A 21557-nucleotide genomic window follows, 5' to 3' on the forward strand; every position below is an offset into this window, starting at 1 on the left:
TAAAAGATAATTTTTAGAAAAGGTAAAATTGTGATTCTCATACAAATATGAAATGAACACATGACAAAGGTTTCAACTCATTCATTATGAAAGAACCAGTAAGATGTCGCAATCGGTTCAAAGGAGAATTTAAACCACACAAAGCAATCAGGAATGCTGAAATGTATTTATAAATAGATGTACAGCTGGTTAGTATTCACTGCGCAGTATACCTGGCAGGACACCCAGTCTTTTTTTTTTTTTTTTTTTGGTCATTTCCAAATGAACTGAGTTAAAACTAAATAGATTACTGACTACCAAAGAAATAAGGGTACCTAAAAGTTTCCTTTAATGCCTAAGATATATATTATATTACGTCATATATAGTATATGTGTTTTCAACATCTTAATGAAAATCGTTGAGATCAAAGTATTTTTTATCGTAAGTTTCCATTTAGGGCACTATTGTCTCTTTGTAATGAAAGCTATAATGATCTTTGTAATGATCTTTGTCTGCTCTGCCCTAGTCTCCTGATTATGTTGCTTGTATTATTGTTACTTTTCAGAACCTATATATACATCTGTGTTACAACTACACATCCTCCAGTTGTTTGATTTCCGTCTATAATTGAGTGGATGTAATGCGCACTGCCATTTTTTTATTACAATTTTCTCGTTCCATTCTTCATTTCGATTCGTTTATGGTTTGGCTGGATTTCATTACAGTATTTTCTTTTTGTTTTGCTTTGCTTTGTTTTCCAGGGGCCCCGCGGGGCTGCTGCTCTGTTCCCAGAGCTCCTTAGTCTGTGAGATGCCTGATTAGAATATTGGCTGGATATTCATGGATCCCATGTTCTCTCCCCGCCAAGAACTTTGTAAGCATCATTATTCCATTTTTTCCCTGGTGTTTAAAGTTTCTGGGGGAAAAGAGTAAGGCCAGCATGATTTTTGTTTTCCCTTTTGGGAGTGACTTAGTTTTGTTTATTGCAGTGAGATTAGTCATGACACTTCCAGAAAGAAAACATTCTTAAAAGTGCATACGTTTTAACCCGAGTAAATCTTTGACAGTTTCAGCAGTTTAACACAAATTTACAAAAAAAATCAAAGCTGAATCACTTCCACATAACCAGTGGGAATGTAAAGTGGCACAGCCTCTCTGGAAAACAGTTTGGTGGTTTCTTTAAAAACTAAATATGCAACTACCATTTAAGCCCAGCTTGCACTCCTGGGCATTTATCCCAGAGAAATGAAAACTTATGTTCCCACAAAAACCTGTACAGAAATATTTAAGCCAGAGTCAAAATTCTGTCTACTGTATGATTCCATCTATATGATAAACTGGAAAGGAGAGAATTTCAGGAACAGAAAACAGATCATTGGTTGCAGGGGCTGGGGTTGGGGAACAGAAGGAAATTAGGGGAGAGTTTTACGGGACTGATCACAGTGGTGACTCCATCACTGAATGGATCTGTCAAAATTCATAGAACGTACACTGAAAAGAGTGAATTTTACTGTATGTAAGTTATACCTTAATAAACCTGACTCTAAAGCAAATAGAATCACCATGGTTTACCTCATTGTCCCCACCACTCAGTAACTTTATTTAAAAAGCACGAACTACATTTAAATGCCTTGGAGTCCCATAGATACTTGGGCTCCTAGGCCATGCTGTTATTGCTTTCTGTTTCAGCGCATTCAATCTTATTTTTAACCTGCAGAAAAAACACCATTCGTGTCCTAGCTGCACATTTTCCTATGTTACTGATGACTCAGAGCGTCTCATTGATCATTTTACATTGTGTACTTCCTTTTACTGCTTAGTTGGAAAAACCGACAAGCTTTTACCACATTTTATCAGGAAACATCTTCCTGCTCATTGAGACAAAACATCATGTGCTTTTCTGTAAATAGTGCTGACCCAGGCTCTCATCCATCATTCATCCTGGCAACATTCTGACACGTAAACAAGCAAAGAGCTTGGCGTTTCATCCCTTGCTACTCTGTTTCTTTTCCTTCAGATCAAGTGGAAAAGACAAAGTGCCCAGTAAGTATACATTTTGATAAATCCTTGGCAATGTGCTTGGCAATGAAACAGCTGGGATGGGTGGTCGCCTTCAGATAAAAAATTTATTTCTTTATAAAATAAGTGGGTCAGATAGATGCATTGACTCCAACCACCCATGTAATCAATTATTTTTAGTTTGGGTAACTAGCTTGTACAACAGCACTCACCATTCATAGGAAAAGCTGACTACAGGTTTCAGTGAAACAAGCTGAGCTGCACACATGAGCTTCCTATCAACACCTCACTTAAGATGAGAAGAAAAGAGAATTAAAAAACTTGTTAAAGGCATAAATTCATAAGAACAAAGAGAATGGAGAAGGAGACAAGAGCCAATGAGAACTAGCCGCACAGTTACAGACGCTAGTAAACTCATTTAGCAGACAGAAGCAAGCTGAGAGTTCAGCAACTACCGGACGAAAAGCCAAGGGGCAAGGCAATGGATTCCCAGTGCAGAATCTGCTGAGGCTCAGGATTCAGACAAGGCAGGGACAACGGCAGGGAGAAGAGGACAGCCTTACTCCCTGGAGAGGCATAGGAAGCAAGTTCTCAGAGCACAGTTCATACTACAGAAGGGGAAGATTTAATCTTCTTATACCATATACATAGACATGCAATTTTTCTTTGCCAATCTCCCCAAACAATTATATAACATTTTGGATAAATTAATGTTTTTTATTATGATTTTTTTCATAAATTTATTTATTTTATTTATTTTTGGCTGTGTTGGGTCTTCATTGCTGCACACAGGCTTTCTCTAGTTGTGGCGAGCGGGGGCTACTCTTCATTGTAGTGCGCGGGCTTCTCATTGCAGTGGCCTCTCTTGCTGCAGAGCAAGGGCTCTAGGTGGGTGGGCTTCAGTAGTTGTGGCACACGGGCTCAGTAGTTGTGGCGCACGGGCTTAGTTGCTCCATGGCATATGGGGTCTTCCCGGACCAGGGATCGAACCCGTGTCCCCTACATTCCAGACCACTGCATTGGAAATCGGGGTTAAGTAAGAGCTGGCTCACTGACCCTGCCCTATGTAGGTCCCAGAATGCTGGCAGCGAGATTTAACCCTACCCTGCAACCCCCCAGTAGGGTACTGGAGAACTTTTCCTGGGGAAATCGCCTGACCCAAGAGAAAAGCCTCATAGATATTCACATTTTTCATCCTTCCAATAAAATGACCAGGTTGCGACATGGTCACCCTAAAGGGAGGGCTGCCAGTTCACAAACTCTGCCAATATACACGGCTTCCAAGAAGCTTTGTGGTGCTTTACATTTAATTATGAATAATCGGGACTTCCCTGGTGGTACAGTGGATAAGACCCCGTGCTCCCAATGCAGGGGGCCCAGGTTTGATCCCTGGTCAGGGAACTAGATCCCACATGCGTACCGCAACTAAGGAGCCTGCCTGCCGCAACTACAGAACCTGCCTGCTGCAGCTAAGGGGCCGGCAAGCCACAACAAAGGAGCCTGCCTGCCACAACTAAGACCCGGTGCAACCAAAATAAATAAAAAAGTAGAAAAATAAATATTAACCAAAAAACCCCACAAAAATCCCCCCAAAACTATGAGTAATCAAAAGCCACTGAACATCTGAGTACAGCCTCTAACCCAAAAGACAGAATAAAACAAACAGAAAAAAAAAAAGTGGGATGAACAGAGATTTTTTTTAAAAGATAATGCTATAACTAAGATCCACAGACAGATAAGATATTTCATCCAGGGGAAAAAAGAACTAAATATTATAAAAATTACATTCAGAAACAAAGTATGTTATTATTATAAATTAAAAATTCAATAATTGAAGCAATACCCCAGAAAGTATAAGAAAAAGACATAGAGACAGGAAGTAGGAATTAAAGCTTGAAAAAAAAGATAGGAGTGCAATCTAGTAGGTCTGTTACCAAGCCAGGTTTATTTGCCTGGCCTGAAGCAAGCCAAACGTTAAGACATGGAGGTTTATCACACAGAAAAGGTTTCTTTGCAAGGCAGCCAAGGAAGGAGAATGCAGAACAAATTTCAAATCTGCCTCCCCAAAGGCAAGGGCTTGAGATATTTATGGGATAAAGGAGCAGGGTGGTCTTAGGTGTGGGAAAAGGTGACTGGAGGTAGGGAAAAAGTGAGGTAACCAGTGTTGTGTGCAGGTGTATCTGGGTTACATGCTTTTCCACAGGATGCCTGTTAAAAAAAAATGGAGGCATTTAGCACGATCTGAGGGTGGAGTTTTTCAGCCCTCTGATGTCAAGATGTATTTCACTGGACACCTGTGCAGGCCAAATTTTAGGGTGGGCATTCCTAACCAGTCTTACCCAGCTTCAACTGCACTGGAGCCGACTCCAAGTTCCTGGAAAACAACTTAAGCCCCCATTACTATAGCAACCCCTACTTCAAAGGTGTTATCTATAGGGGGCATTTAGGGAGCCAAAAAATAATTAAGGTGAGCTTGGTCAGTGAAGGCAGGTCACAAGCGGAGGGGTTTTTAACAAGCTGTTCCCTTATCTGTTGTTCTGTAAGACAAGCTCAAGAATTTCTGTTAGTCACCAGTTTCTGTTAACCCAATGGGGCATGTTTTCAGGTCCAATATTTAAATAATAGGAACTCCAGAAAGAGAAAATAGATGGGAAGAAATAATAATTTTGAAAATATGAGAAATATTCTCAGAATTAAAGAATATGAGTTTCCAGAGAGTGGAAGAGATCTGAGTCTCCAACACAACTGATGAAAAAAAAAATCCATATCGAGGCACATCTTTGAAATTTGAGAACAGCAGGAATAAGGAGACCCTTCTAACAGCTTCTGGAAAATGGAAGGGAAGTGTATCAGTTAGCTTTTGCTGTGTAACGAATCACCCAAACCTAGCAACTTAAGTCGTGGGTTGGTTGGGTGGTTCTTCTGGTCCGAGCTGGATGCTTGTTAGTTGTATCATCCCAGATGGCCTCGCTCACGTGTCTGGGATGTCCTGGGATGGCTGGGACTTCTCTCCACACAATCTCTTATCTTCTAGGAAACTAGTTTGTTCTGTTCACTAGGGTGATGGAAGGGTTCTCAGCAGCAAGAAGGGGCCAGCCCAATGCACAAGCACTTTTCAAACCTCCACTTGCACCCTGTTTACTAGAGTCCTTTTGACCAAGGTGAGTCCTCTAGCTGGGCCCACAGTCAAGGTGGAAGGAGACGATCCAATGGTATGAAGTGAGATGAGACTCATATATGCATGGATTAGAAATCAAGTGATGTCAGACACCAGCATCTCTGAAAGCTAGATGACAAGAGAAAAAAAAATTATTTTTAACCTTCAAGATTCTGAGAGGAGGGCTTCCCTGGTGGCGCAGTGGTTAAGAATCTGCCTGCCAATGCAGGGGACACGGGTTCGAGCCCTGGCCTGGGAAGATCCCACATGCCACGGAGCAGCTAAGCCCGTGTGCCAAAACTACTGTGCCTGAGCTCTAGAGCCCGCAAGCCACAAGTACTGAGCCCACGTGCCACAACTACTGAAGCCTGCGTGAAGCCACCACAATGAGAAGCCTGCGAACCACAATGAAGAGTAGCCCCCCCTCACTGCAACTAGAGAAAGCCTGCACACAGCAATGAAGACCCAACACAGCCAAAAATAAATAAATACATTAATTAATTAATTAAAAAAAAAAGATTCTGAGAGGAAATTTCCAACAGAGTTCTCGACCTAGTCAAACTATCAAGCACTAGGAATGATAGAAGAATCAGAAGAATACGTAAAAGCCTCAAACATTTCACCTTCAATTCTTCTAAATAACGTGCTCCAGTAAAACAAAGAAGTGAGTGAAGAAAGAGAAAAAAAGGATCCAGGAAATAGGATATAGGCCATCTGACTCTGTATAATGGTAAGGAGAATTCCCAGGAAGACAGTTCTATCACAGTCCTAGAAACCAACTGGCCCACCCACATTACAACAGGAGAACAGCTCTAGGAAGGATACCTCAATGAAAAAAATAAAAGGAAATGATAGATTATTCTGAATTATTAGATCATGTTGAAAGGAATTTCTCAGCTGTGGAATAGAGGTTGAGAATGAATTAGTAATAGGTACATTAAAAGTAAACAAACCATAAAAATGGAAGCAATCCTTAACTCCAAGAAAAACAAAAAGTTATACAAAAAGGAAATACAAGTGCATTATAGTTTAGCTCTGAACAATATTTACATTGCCATCATAATAAAAAACATGAATTTATCCAAAATGGTATATAATTATTTGGGGAGATTGGTGGAGAAAAATTGCATGTCTATGTATATGGTATAAGAAGATTAAATTCTCACCTTCCATAGTATGGACTCAGTAAATAATGTCTAATATTGGAAAAGAAATCAATAAGCAACAGTATAAGCATTTTTTAAAGAAATATGCAGATAAATAATGGCAGATGGAGCTGGAGGAGTTGTTTAGAGGGGGAGGCATTAGAAATGGGATTGGGGGACTTCCCTGGTGGTCCAGTGGTTAAGAATCCACCTTCCAGTGTAGGGGATGGGAGTTCAATACCTGGTCGGGGAACTAAGATCCCACATGCCACGGGGCAGCTAAGCCCCCGCACCGCAACTACTGAGCCTGTGAGCTCTAGAGCCCATGCGCCACAACTAGAGAGCCCGCACACTGCAACAGCAAGATTCCGCGTGCCGCAACTAAGACCTGACACAGCCAAATGAATAAATAAATAAATATTTTTAAAAAAGGATTGTACATTAAGTGAAAAATATTTTTAAAAACAGAAATGGGATTGGGGGAGGGGACAGCAACTGCTGCTTCATTATACACTTGGGAATATTTGATGTGGTGTTTATTTTGTAAAAACAAATCCTCCCCTCCCCCCCGAAAAAGACAGAGCAAAACCACGTGCATGAAACAACACTGAAAGCATAGGAGGGTTCAGGATTGTTTGGAATCACTGTCCGGAGGAATGCAAGGGTTCTGCAGGGTCCACAGCACTTTCCCTTTGCAGCCGCCACCTGCAAGTCCAAAGATGTTTTAAACAATTCACTCCTTAGTCACCAAATATATTTTAATTACATCTCTCTTCCCTGCTTTTCAAAGTCGATGAGCAAAATGGCCCTGTAGATAATAGATTCTCAGGGAATGAAATGCCTTTAAAAGAAAGTTGGCTGTCCTTTCAGAAAATAAAAAAGCCCATAAACTTCCAATATCACGTGCAGACAGTGTGACTAGTTAATTATCCAGACTACATGATGACGTCCCTGCACACACACGCGCACACACACACACACGTGTACACATGTGAGAGCAGCTGGCCCAGACAGAAAGAACCTTCTGACTCAGCTTCTGTTTGCCTCACATAGCTGGAGGTAGAAGATGCCTGGCAAAATCACTGTATTTGTCTTCAACCCCACCTCATTTTCAAAGTCTTTCCCCCTACCTTTCAGGTCTCTTTTCGCTATAAAAGCAAGAAGAATAAATCATCATCAGATAAACACTTGTTTCCTGACATCTGCATTTTAAGCCTTTTATGATCACGTAGGTGGTTTGAAGTGAGGTTATGCCTTTCTTTTAGTTAGTGTCACAAGCTCCATTCCTCCAGAGATTTAACAGCAGCAGCTTAAGTTTAATTGTATCAGCTGCACAAATGCCCTCAACCCAAATATGCCTTGAACTAATACTGCTCAAACTGTAACGTGCACGTGGATCATCTGGGAATTTTGTTAAAATGTAGATTCTGATTCAGTAGGTCTGGGAGGGTCCTGAGACTCCGATGAGCTCCCGGGAGATGCTATGCTTGGTCCATGGATTGTATTTTCAAGCAGCAAAACCTTCAACTATCTGTGAAATGAGATTTTGCAATTTGCCAAGTATTATATTTCCACGTGCTTGTGAAAAGCAGAAGCTTTCCAGTGTCCTAGCTAGTTCACGTGTATTTAATTTTGATTGGTTAAAGAGTGTTGGGCAGTTTATTTTTCTTTGCGATTTTTCATTCTTTCAGTTCATTGTCGATGCATTTCTGTTCTGTGCGTGACTGTGTATCAGTAGACTGAAGAAACAGAGTGAAAAAGATAAAATTGACTAAAACTGCAATCTGAGTCCATTTTCTCAAAATTTGTAGAACCGGCAGGAAAGAGGAAGCACAGACATCAGAGATAAGGAAAATCACATCAAATCACACCTTATTCTTTTTGGTAAAGCCTATTGTATTTGAGAGTAATCCAGTTAAATAATAGACGTGTATATATAAATATCTAAATGAATAAGTGAATGTAAAAAATAAAATTGAAAGAGGAAAAGCTGTGGCAATAATCACTGACAGTAATTACACTTTTACTTAAGTAATCATTCCTTTCTGGGAAGTGCTACTGTAGCCACCCTCGGGGCAGAGCCGGTTCCTCCCAGGATGTCACTCTGGCCATCCCTGCAATCTCCCTCCCTCCTCCCTTTTCCCCCTCTTGGCAATAGTCACCACTGGCCACGGCCCTGCTGAGGCTCTTGGCCAGTAGGGAACACTGGGAATATCCTCCCAGTTCACACCTGTACTCCTCCATCACCACCATCATCAACAACAAAGTTAACGGATGGCATTCACTTTATTTTTAATCCTCCCACACTGGGCATCCCACCCCAATATATATATATATATATATATATATACATACACATACATACATACACACACACACACACACATAGTTAATATATATAATATATACATTAACACATATAGTTAATATATATAATATATACATTAACACATATAGTTAATATATATAATATATACATTATATAGTTTATATATAATGTATACATTGATATATAGTTAATATATAATATATATTAACATATATAGTTAATATATACAATATACCATAATATATATAGTTAATATATAATATATACATTGATATAGTTAATATATATAATATGTATATTGATATATAGTTAATATATATAATATGTATATTGATATATATAGTTAATATATATGTATATTGATATATATAGTTAATATATATGTATATTGATATATAGTTAATATATATAATATATATAGATATACAGTTAATATATATAATATATATTGATTTATATAGTTAATATATATAATATATATTGATATATATAGTTAATATATATAATATGTATATTGATATATATAGTTTATATATATTAAACCTTAGTACCTGTTTTTGTCTTTCTTTTTTTCGCAAGAAACTTGCCAGCAGATAAAAACATGAATGGATCAGTAGAAACAAACAACGGCGGTGGAGAATTTTCTTTCGAAGAAGTTGATTGTCTCATGATAATAGTGACAAGTATTCAATGTGCTTGTGGAGTACTGGGTTCCAAGACGTCACATGGATTAATTCATTGCCTTGTGGCTCTCAGAGGCGCCAAGAGGGAGGTGCCATGAGCACCTTGGCCGGTAAGGGGTGCCTGTTTGACAGTGTGCATGTGTGCATTTTGCGGATAGAGGAGTGGTTTTATGTGTGACGTGGTTTTATTTTATATGCACCGATAACTGTAGTTTTCAGCTTCTTAAATCACTGCTAGTTAATTTGCTAGAACTGCACTCTCCCATATAGCAGCCACCGGTCACCCGTGGTTGCTGAGTGTTTGACATCTGGCTACTGAGACGTGACATAAGTGCCCAACACACACAAGATTTTGGAGACGATGAAAAAAAATTAATGTAAAATACCTCTAATGTTTTGGATTGATTAATTGTTGAAATATTATATTTTGGATAGCATGGGTTAAATAATAAAATAGATTACTAAAATAAATTACTAGTAATACTGTAATATAGTGCTATTGATTTCACCCATTTGTTTTTCTTCTTTTTTTTAACGTGGCTACTAGAAAATTTAAAATCATCTATGTGGCTTGCTTCCTATTTCCATGGAACAGTGCCATGCTACAAGTACATTTTCCATGGTCTTTTGCTGAAATCAGCCGACTAAGACCAAGAACCTGTAATTGATTAGGTGTTAGGGGCTGTAGACAAAGTCTTACCTCTCCCAGGTGTGTTTCTCTCCTAAGACCTGTGTCTTGATCTATCCTGGCATTTCTCAGCCCCGATTTCACAGTAGAATCACCTTGGAAGTTTCAGTAAAAGTCGCTGCCTGAGTCCCACGTGCAGAGATTCTGATGGTCTGGGCAGCCTGGCCTTCAGGGTTTTAAAGGCCTGCGGGTGAGCTGAAGAAGCGGCGAAGCTGAGAACCTGATGGGAATAGGACCAGCGGACACTGAGCCCTGGGGACAGAGCAGATGGGCGGGGTGTAGGTGGGGGCGCCTGGTTCACCCTGCATCTCTGGTAGAACTGGAGAAGCGCATCGTGGACAGGCCTCAGGGAAAGGCCAGAGCCCGCCCACCTCATTAAAACCTAAAACCTGCCCCCCAGGGTCTTGGGGGAGGGAAGGGAAGGAATGGAGCTAAATGCGGGGGGGGGGGGGGGGGGGTGGGGGGGGGGTGGGGAACTGCCTTCAGCTGTGTGAGGTGATGTATTCCCCAGGGGCCTGAGGGCAGGCTGGTTGCAGAGGTGCTGTCACCTCTGGGGCCACGGGGGCTGAGAGATGCGGGCCAGGGAGGAAACCGTAGCCCCGAGCTGAGCCCGGCCTCGTCCCCGCTACCCTACCCGCCTACCCCAGCCACTGTCCCTCTCCCCGCCACGGGCCCTGAGCGCCTCCCCCTCCAGGCTGACAGAGTCCAGGATCCGCCACAGCAGATCTGCGTTTGGTGGAAGGAAATACTCAGATTCATTCTTATGATGATATTCTAAATGTCTATTACGTACAGAACTTCAGAATTCAGGCAACTTCCACTCTGGAAGGTTAGCTTATTAGCATCGAGAGACAAGAAGCTGTCCGGTCCCCGTCCCCCCACCCTCCAGTTCAATCGAAGCTGCCCCCCTGCACACGTGCCTGCTGGGTGGGGGTCTGAGGGCAGACCCTTGTTACTACTTTATTAAATGTATTGGCCCAGACCTTTCTGAATAATTTTTTATAAACTTCCCCTGCATACCTTCTTGACAAAGTCAGTCCATGGGGGAAATGTTTGTGCCAAATGCCACCCATCCTTCCACGTTGGAGGGAAACATCTTTTTCAAATAAGAGCGTGTTCTCTGAGACAAGCACCAGATCTTCCTCCCTCCATCTCTTCTATTTTTTTTACGATCCCTTTAGGATTCTGCCACGTTATGTGAATTTTCTCCTATTTCCAACTTGATCAGGGTTCACTAAATGACCAACAACACTTTTGGTCCCAAATTCACCATCACGAACATGGTTTGAAAAATGATGATTTTTAGGATTTTATCATCAGATACTGCCAGGCGATTAGAATACCCGTGTCCCATGTACGTAGCCCTTCCTCTCAGACTTTAGGGAGTAAGCAGGCAGTGCTGTTGTTGATAATCAGAGTGCTGTCTCATTTCCAGTCTCTTAAAGATGGAGGTAAGAGATGCCTGGCGTAAGAGATGCCTGGCAGACGTGAAGCCGCATTTATGAATGAAAGCATTCATGGTTGGGTTTCCTGCCTTCTGTGTTTCCTTACAGATCTAAAGTTGTAACTTCCACACGATACTGATCTACTCGAACAGTTTCTATTTCTATTCTGCGTCCCCGAGGAGAGAATATTTGGCACTGCGTATAACATTAAAAAAAAAAAAAAAGAAATCCTTTCCTCTGGCTGGCATTCAACTTTTATATTTTTAGATTTGGAAATACATTTTCCTCTCCCTCCACCCAGCATGTATATTTTTACTCTCCTCTTACTCCTTCCAAACTGCCCCAAAATCTGTTTCCTGGCAATTTGAGAAGTGAGAAATGTCGGCGTGGGGAAAAAAGTGAAGACGCATGTGAAGCTGTAATTTTAGCATGGAAACATTGCCCAACGACAAAACCAGGGGCTGTCTTGTGATGTTTTCTTCTGCTCACACTAGCATCCTTTTTTGATCTCACTGAAGTTTACTCCGGCTGTCTCCCATTCAGGCACAGCGACCCGCTTTAAGTCAGCAGTGTACTGACTTTGGAGGACAAGGAGAGTGTGATGACCTTAAACTACAGGGACTGAATTGTCACTCTGAATTCATGGTAAATATGCAAAGCAGGCAGTCGGCTCAGCCACAGTTCTGATCTTTAAGCATCCATCCTACTGACGGGTTAGAAAGTTCGTTCAGTCAACAAGGACCTATCAAGCCATTGCCAAGCACCAGGAAGAGGCCAGCCTCTGCCGTGTTGATTTTGACACAGCCCTGAACTCTCAGCCGGGGCACTTCGGAGGTTACAAAAAAAAAAAAAAAGAGACGAGGGCGGGGTGTCTGCAGGGCTCTTCTGATAAGCTGTGATGTTCTCTTGGTCCAACTCAGCCAAGGACTGTCCCAGATAACACCAAATCCTTTCAGGTTAGAACACGATCTTTTCCTTCTGCTTCTGTCAGAACATGAGCTTGCTGAAAAAATTTCAACTTTTCTGTTTCCTCTCTATGGATTATCTCACCACAAACACTGGTGTGGGTTCCAGATTTACATAACATTCTCTGGTGCATAATCACATTCTGCTTCTCAAAGGAAAAAGACAACTGAAGAATATTTCAAGAATTATTTTCACACATGATTATCGTACAGTATTACAATGTATTATGTGCAAAATTCCATTAAAAAAATCATTTACAAAAGGAAGTACAACACAGTATGTGTTGAGGGTTCCACATGTACAGCAAAAGCTTAAAAAGGTACAAGGTACAAAGCCAACAAAATTAGATGACTACGCATCCTTACACAGTACAATAACATGTTTTTGTAACTACCTTTGTTACGTTGATACGAGACCCTCATCCTCTGTGCAAACCGCCCCCCCCCAGCCCCCGCCCAAACAGGTTTCGTAAAACAGAAATTTAACTTCGCCACACATTCTACAACACAGATTGGCTTTTTGGTGCATTTGCAAACTCCTTTCCAAATGGCATTTATTTAACTCAGTGAAACTCACATTACGTGGTTTCTGCCCAAAATAATCTGATGCTGTTAGTTTTGATTTATGTGGAAAAGGAAAATAAAAAAGTGGTGTTCTTATTTTTTTTTTTTTTCCCTCGTGGGGTTTTCAAAATTGCTTCCGAAAGCAAATAACATGGGACAGATTTTGCAAATCTCACTGCATATTTACAGTATTTTCAGCATAGGTGGTTCCTTTTATCTCCTTTTCCCACTTCCTTCAAGGAGCCTGAACCAGCAGACTCCACCCCTTAGTCCTCTGTTAGAGTCTGTATTTCCCTCTCGACCTCCCGCTACATTCATTTCTTTCCTGATCCCCAGCATTACTTGGTGAAAACACAAAACAACGCGATACCACTGAGCGTGAACAAGGTAATAACAGTACGTCGGATTTCCAAAGGCATTCTGTGGCCAGTGTCAGTAATACATCGCTGTAAGAAACCCAGCAGTCTCTCCCCACAAAGTTGCCCAAACATCCAGTTACAGAAGAGAGACTTTTAAAATGCAATACTCTCAAATCCAGCAAGAGATTTCTTTTTGCATATTAAATGTTAAAAATCACATGCATAATTATAGAATATCTTAAAGTTACAAAAATATTTTAAAAACCAATCCTGACAGTTTACCTGCAACTGCTATAAAAATTTCTATGAAATATATAAAAACGCAAAGGCTCTTCATAAAAAAAAAAAAAAAAAAAAAAAGAAGAAAGGAAGGAAGGAAAGGATGGAGGCACCCACTGAACTGAGAGGTCCTTGATGCACCGCATCGGACAGTCTTGTCAAACGCCTGCTGTTGAACTCAAGAGAAGAGCTTGTACCTTAAATGTTTATTCAGTACGCATACATACACGTGAGCCAACCCAGTACCTGGCTGGGGGTAGGCAGCAAACGATCCCGGGACACCTGAACCATCAGATGCAGTTCTCCATCTCTGAAGGACGGATCCTACTGTTTCATGAACCTCAGCTACTGTGCTTGGGCGTCGTGGCTAAAGGTGCCCTTGGCCAAGTCGGCCTGTAGATGGCTCCGTCACTGAACCGAGCGGTCCCCAAGGAGGTGACTGCTTTTCAAGCACAAGCACGTGGAAGCCAGAGGCCAGGTTCCTAACTCCCCTCTTTGGATGCACCACTGGGAAGCCTCGCGTGTCTCCTAGGAGGCGGTGAGCTCTTCTTCCCCGTTCTGGAAGATGACGCCGTAAGGATCCTTCTTGATGCGCTTGTAGACAAAGTGGAAGACGTGGGACTGTGGCCGGCTGTGCAGCTCGGCCTTGATTTTCTGAGGGTACGTGTCCTCTGCCAGCTGCTGCCACGTTTCGTCCACGAAGAGGAAGAGGCTGTACTCCTCGGGGTCGGCCACCTTGAACTTCTCGGCACAGAGCTGACACACGTCCTCCGTGGTGACGTAAGGCCTCACGAGGAGGGTCTTTCCCGTGCAGCCACTGTTGACGTCCTGGAATGCAACCCGGAGGTAATTCTGCAGGTGGAAAGAGAGGTGCAGGGGTGGCGTCAGAAGAGGAAGCGAGATGGCGCAGGTGAGCCGGGGGACGCCAGGGAGAGGCCTCACGGGTGAGCCTCGCCGGGACGTCCAGGGTCAGGACACGAGGCCCCCAAGTACGGGGGAAGAGGCTGATGTGAAACGGGATGGTGGGACACTGCATGGACTTTAATTCGTCCCCAATACAAGATGCAGGAGGAAGTCCGTTCAGCCCCGCTCTCACCTTTCAGTCCCTCTCATAAAGCTGGGCTGAGAAATCCCTGGTTAAGAGTGTCAACCAGATCTGACGCCGGGTTTATTCCCAGCTTGAAAAACAAACCAAACGTCAGAAGAGCCAGGAGTCAGGAGCAGGAGACACGTTCACGTACGTAGACACAAGAGCACATGCTCTATTCGCTTTGGACTCCTTTTTATGAAGCCTAAGCAGGGGTGATGGCGTTAGGCTGGACCACGAGATGCTGCGGACGGTTGACCATCCTTCCCCTCCCCCACTGGCAATTTCACATGGTTCAACCCAACACAAGGTGGCTCTGAGTGCTGTGTGGGAAAGTCGGCAGGGCTTGTGGATTCCGTGGAAAGGCCTGGGAGATGCAGGGCGCATCTGGGTGCAGGGTGGTGCCGTGAAGATGGGGGCTGCAGGCTGGGGGGTGTTTGCAGGCCCCGGATAGCAAGCAGCACCAGGCGAGTGGCTTCACGGAACAGAACCGACCCGGGGCCCGGACGAGGTGCGGGGCATCCCAGGCTCCTGCCCGGCCCTCTGAGATTCTGTGGCCCTGGGTCATTCTGCAGTTCTACTTCCTCAGGAGTGGGGTTACCAGATAAAATAGGAACGCCCAGTTAAATCTGATTTTCAGACAGAAAACAAATACATCTTCCTTTTCGAAATCCGGCCGCCCTACTCAGGAGTAACGGGGAGTGGGGCTCTCTGCCGGGGGTCCTACACGGTTACCCTGAGGGTTTCCTCAGATGATAGAAAAGAGAGCTCTTGGGAAGGCCAGTGCACCCTGCACACGGATGATAACACCGACGCTCTTGAACTGGAACATTTCAGGGCACCTTTGGGTACACACATGCCCGGTTTCACCGACCCCTCCTCTCCCATACCGCCCCCTCAGCACATGGCCCGCACATGGTATGCATTTACTCACTGACTCCTAAAAAAAAACCTTGTGAAGGAGGCCTACACTATCCCTGTTTGACCAGTGAAGAAACTGAGGCACAGAGAGGTTAAGGAACTTGCCCAAGGCCACACAGCGAGTGAGCGGCAGGGCCAGCGTTCTGGTGTCTCGACCACGGAGGTGAGGTGTGCTGCCTCTCCAGCGTGAGCAGATGTGTGTGTCTGTGACCCTGACTTAGGAGTTCCAAGTGCAGCTTTGCTTCCTGGCTTTGGCTTCTACAGCCAAGCTGAGTGCTGACAATTCCCATCTTGGGTCTGTTCTTAGAAGATGTGCATCTCTGAGGTGAGTGAGGCCAGTGGGGAGGGGTGTGCACAAGGCGGGGACCCTGGGGGTTCTAGGTTAGAAGCTCCAGATGGAGAGAGGGGACTGGGGGAAGGGGCTAATGGCAGGTGGGGAGGTGGAAGGATGCGTTTTTATCCCTTCTTCTTTCTCTTCCTCCGTTCTTCTCCCCAGAGGCTGTGTGGCCTTAGGAACCCCCTCCCCAGATGGCCAGCAGTCGCCACATTCCAAGGGCCTGCGGATGCTAAATCGCTCGACACGTGGATGGTTCTTCAACAATCCAAGGGGTGGGGGGCGCACAGGATGCCTTCTTGCTCCTTAGATTTATGCACCTGGGAAGGAATTTCTGGGAACACTCCTATCTTGGAGAAAACCTTGCTGACTTTGCCTTTCCACGATGGGCGGCTTTAAACCAAATGTACCTTTTGAGTGTTTTCAGAGCATTAAAAAGGCAAGAAGGGCAAGGAAGGTGAATCTGGACATGGAGCAAATCTGTCCTGCTTGGAAATTCATTCACCACCTGGCACGTGGACACAAAGCACGGTCGGGGTTTACAAATCCTATTTGAAACTTTTGAAATATTATCTGAAGACATCTGCAGACTTACTCATCATTTCATAGACTGTGAGCAAATCAAGAGTTCCTGTGTTGGGTCAAGATTTCTATATCCTCAACCTGCCTCTCTCCTCTCTAGGAAGCAAGCTCTGTGGGAACTCCCCTTCCCAGGGACCAGCTCAGGGGCACAGAAAATTCTGGAAGGGGATCCACGCAGGACTTGGCCCAGATGCTTGCTCACTCTTCAACTCTGGCCCTGACCGGCTGCCAGAGCTGACGCTGCTGATGGGATGCTGCGGTCTTCTGCTTTGGGGGGGTGGAGAGATGAAAAAGGAGAGGCGTCCCTCTTCTCAGAGAGACCAGGTCAAGTGCAGGGCCTCACACGGCTGCTTCCACCTCCCAGTCTCCCATCTGCCACCTGTGCTGAGAGCATCCTTCCTTCTGGCTTCCTGTGAGCTCAGGTGGTCAGTATCCACGCTGAACGTTCTGGAGGAAATCCTGCCCTAATTTGACTCTGTTTTCTTAAGGGCAGCAAAACTTGGGCCAAATCCACACACACACATATATACATATTCTTTTAACTTAAGGAAAACAGAGAAGTGAAACAACAAGGTCAGAGGGTGGTTTAAAATACCCCTCTTCCACCAGATGGTCCGACGCAGGGAGGCCCTCGGGTGCCCTGAGCTGCGTGCGCCGTGAGCCAGCTCTGCTTCCCAAGGACAAAGGAAGCAGCAGGAGTCTGTCCCCACTGCCGGCCACGTACCTGAAAGTCGTCCACTGAGGGGATGGTCCGGTTGGTGGTCCTCCGCTTGTGCCACTGCCTCAGGGTGTCCCTGGCCTCAGAGCTGAGAAGTCTCGCTGCCTGCTCTTCCTGGAAATTCTTTATCAGGGAAATTGCTCCGTAGGCGCTGGTCAGGTAGTAGCCTCCTGGAAAGGGTGGAAAGAACGAGTTCTCCAGGGATTTACCAGTTGGACAACAGCTGGGGGACCACAGAGTTGGAGGTCCGGTTCGGCATTTTTTCCTTCTCTTCCACATGCATTTCCTTGAGGGACCACATGAGAGCACATCCTAACCCATCCATTCCTGCATCCGTCTCCATGGATGTACGGCTGACCCAGGCCTGGGCCACCGCCCATGGCACTGCGGACCACGCCCTGCTTTCCCTGATGGAATTTCCATTCCAACGGGTGAGACACACAGAATCTCTATTATCTAAGCGCAATTGTGGAAAATCTGGAAAATGCTTTGCCGGAAAAGGTCACGGTGCTGGGGCCTGATGCAGGTGGGGAGGCGTGTGAGGACGGCCGGGTCCACCTTTCTGAGGCCAGAACCCTTTACTACAGGAATAGGAATCCACCTACTTCTGGCAACACCTGCTTTGGGGCTTTTCCTTTAGGAATTACTCTTTTCTAAATTTTGAGTAAACTATACACTTTGAAAGGAATACACAATATACATGTGTACTCACGATAATATGGATTCTTCAAAATAACTTCTCCCTCCCGATTCCCTTTCTTACCCTTACCTGGGGACTCTCATAACACGACATGCAGGAAAGAGTAATTTACAAGGAAAAGCAAGTGATGCCCCTTTGCTGGTGCATTTGGGAACGATGTCCATGTTTGGGGGAGTGTTAAAAAGATTTACAACACTCTGAGAAACATAAATGTGTTCACAGTTTGGTCCTGAACTATAATTAGGTGCCTTCCTGAAACTTGTAAGCTGTATGCTAGAGAAACACTAGGGGGCGCCCCAAACATTTATTACAAATTCCCTAATCGGGCACAGCACATCATCAATTGAGAGACATTCTTTGTCCAAATACCTATCGAATCTCCACCGTGAGCCAGGTACAGAGCAGGGGTGGGTTTGTAAAACTTAGAATCAGAGTCCCTGCTCTATAAATGTATTAAAGAAAACGGACACTGGCGGTTTATTCATGCAGGGACCAGAAGTTAGTTGTGGTTTAATGAGTTTTGTCTGCAAGTATCTCTTTCATGGCCAAAGTATTTAGCTGCTAACACAAGACCCTGGAGAACTTTCTCTCTGGTCAACAGGTGACAACATTCAAGATGGCAACTGGTCCACCATCTAAGAAACGAACTGAACAGCCCCCCTGTGACTCATACTGAGAAAGAAACACACTTTTGTGGCTTTCAGGTCACTGGCAGAGATTTGGAGTACAGCGCTTTGAGTGGCTGATTTTTCCTAAATATTTTCCCTATGAACAAATCACATGATTGAGTGGGAAACTCAGTAGTGTGGGGAATTTAAATGCCACACAGAGGATTTCAGGAGAAACCAATATGGACTTAATACTTAAGAGAGGCTTGTGGAGGTGTCAGGATTGGAGCTCAGACTTGGAGGGACCATGACAGTTGAGCTTGGGAGGGGATTGTTTCCTCCGAACGTCAAATTTTAGACTCCATGGCTCCAAGTTCAGGCCGCTATGGAGAAAACTCCAAATGCTGGAAGCACAAAACTGACCACACTTTGAAACATGTGGATGCAATTAGAGGAAGGTTTAAATTTCTGCAAAACTCTAACCCTGCCAGCAGGGCTGTGCACGTAAAAGGGATTCTATGACGCCTTTTCTGCAAATGAAACTACCTGCTTAAACAGCAGAAAACAGATGTGGGCTGCCGTCCCGCAAACCAAAGAGGGCTTTGGGCAGTAGGGCAGGATGCAGGGCTGGACCGGCAGTGCATCTCTGCTTGGCTGCCTCTTCCTCCCAGACTGCAGAGCTCCGGTCTGAGGGGCGGGCCTGGTCTGCAACCACGGCCGCCCGACGGGGCCGCCCTGCTCTCCCAGGAAGACGGCAGAGAAACCAGGACACGGCTGAGTGGAAGCAGGCTCTACTGAAAACCCGAGCTTGCTGGCTGCACTGTAGTTTTGCTAGCTGGGTCCTTGTCTCTCTCTGTGATTCCTGGAGTTGAGGACTGCCACCCGCCCATCTGTCACCGACATAGTGGCCAGGGCAGTGCCTCGCTCCGGGGAAACGATGGGAAAGGTGGCAGGAAGTGGCTGTCTCGACCCTCAGGCCACATGATGTAAGCGTATGTTTGTCCTAAGCACACTCTGTCAGCAGCAGAATGGTAATTTTCTGAGGGAAACTGGCATGCCCTTCCCCCAAAGCCCCAAGAGTTCAGCACACTTTTTACTAGAATTAAACATGATTGAAGCTCAAAAAAATCCCAGATGCATATAAAATTATAATAATAATGCAGTGGAAGAAAGGAAAGCATGGGACAGAGACAGATGTATGTTTCCTCTTGGTCCCTGGACAGAGCCACATGCTTCTCCCCTCCTGGAAAGCCCAGGGCAGAGCAGGGGAGGAATGCTCCAGGCAGGGTCTGGCCAGAGGGTCTGGCCTCAGCGTCGTGAATATTAATGAGGGGAGATAAATGGGGGAGAGGTAAAGGGATGGAGAGGCTCGTTCACAGGATGAAGATATTCATCACTGGTCCGGAGTCAGCGTTGTCCCTACAGGGACGGAAGGGGGACCCTCAGGGCTCCCTGGAGGTCAGACACTCTGAACGAAAGCCAGGCACTGGGGACTTAGTGAACGAATGTACACACTCGGGGGTGACACTGCACTGCAGTTTCCTCCAGGGAAAATCCTGGGATGATGCATTCCCTGGGGAATCCCATCAGCACGTGGATGGACCTTTTTACTCAAGCCCAGACTAAAACTCACTGGAGAGAAAAAATATTATGCAATAATTCATAACTCAGGGTCTATCTGGGCTCCAACAGGGACACATGGAAATGGACCGTCAGGATGCACCAGGATGAATAGGCTCCGATCTGCTCCCCTTTAAGAAGACAAGGTCACACAAGAGTCCTAGTTATTCCAAGCCTGTGCGTCACAGTGACAAACACCCCAATTATTTCTGTGATAAACGTGTAAGGAGAGGAATTCCCGCGAAGACATGTGGATACAAGAAGGAGACTGAACGGACAAAGTAAATCGAAAGCAAACCGCCCAGACTTTACTCCTCTGTAGTTTTATGTTAATGATGAGCAGATTCTTTTTTTTAAATAGAAAAGGAAATTAATGCTGTTTTCGTCTTGAAAACCAAATTTAAAAAATAAAGATGAAAACAAAAGACAGGGCTTTGTCTGATTCGCTGACAGCGGGCGGTTGTGCCGGCAGTGGAATTATTCTCCAAAGAAAGTTTATAGCTTTCCCTTGGAATCAAAGAAACCATTTCTTCTAAAAAATTGCATTTATTCTACTGAACGGTATTTTTTATTGCACTTAACCAACCTGGGTGAAGTATAACTATGGCAGGGTTGCATTTTTTGTGTGTTTTTCTGACTTTTCCAAATTTTCTGCGATGAACATGTATTACTTTTGTAATCCGAAAAAAAAGTCAGCACATTCTTATAAATGAACAAAATTAAAATGGCCGTTAACCCTGAAGATGTCAGAAAAGCACCCACGGAAGTGCCAAATGGGCCTGGGATTTTATTTTGGGGGATGAAAATGTTTTGGAGCTGGAAAGAGGTGGAGGATTGCCCCCAATTGTGAATGCATTAAATGCTACTGAATTGTTCACTTTAAAATGGTAATTTTATGTCACGTGAACTTCAATTTAAAAAAAAAAAAAAGAAAATGAAACCGAAGAAAAGCACCCAGATCCTCCCACTTCTTCAAAAGCCTGTTACCTTCTCCGTGTAACAGGGATGGGTCCAGGAGTTCCATCATGTACTCAATCTCTGTGTCCAGTTCCAACATGTCACACTGGGCTATGACATAGGTCAGGACCGGTAAAAAGTCATCGGCTCCATACATCCTCCCTGGAGTAGGAAGAAAGGGGGAGACAGACGGGGATATTTTTATCAACATTTCTTCCTTTCATATCCTACTTGCTGCTTTTATTAGACAGCGAGGAGTCATGCTGGGGAAGTGAGCTATTCATAAAGAGAGATGGGTGTTTCTGGAATCCTGCAGGGCCTGGGCCTCTCCCCACTGCCCACGTCAGAGACCAACCCTAACTCACAATTTCAGAATGGATGTTTGAGTCAATGAACACAGGATCGTGGAAATCTCCC

At 44.4% G+C, this 21557-nt stretch overlaps 1 protein-coding gene across 9 annotated transcripts in view; it reads right to left on the reverse strand.

The window, feature by feature from the left end:
* Positions 1-3851: 3851 nt before the first annotated feature.
* Positions 3852-21557, reverse strand: part of RIN2 (Ras and Rab interactor 2) — a 230951-nt gene continuing 213245 nt past the window's right edge. For 7 of the 9 annotated variants that reach the window (XM_068565238.1, XM_068565234.1, XM_068565232.1 and 4 more), the window contains 3 exons: positions 21171-21302; positions 17262-17425; positions 12625-14465 (listed from right to left, as the gene is read on the reverse strand). In XM_068565238.1, coding sequence (XP_068421339.1) covers positions 14142-14465; positions 17262-17425; positions 21171-21302 — 620 coding nt within the window. In that variant the 3' untranslated portion in view covers positions 12625-14141. Of the gene's footprint in view, positions 5286-9979; positions 10222-12624; positions 14466-17261; positions 17426-21170; positions 21303-21557 lie in introns of those variants that run through there. The other 2 variants (XR_011076831.1, XM_068565237.1) reach the window with 2 other exon arrangements.

Source organism: Eschrichtius robustus, chromosome 16, assembly GCF_028021215.1.
Source record: "Eschrichtius robustus isolate mEscRob2 chromosome 16, mEscRob2.pri, whole genome shotgun sequence".
Lineage (NCBI taxonomy): Eukaryota > Metazoa > Chordata > Mammalia > Artiodactyla > Eschrichtiidae > Eschrichtius > Eschrichtius robustus.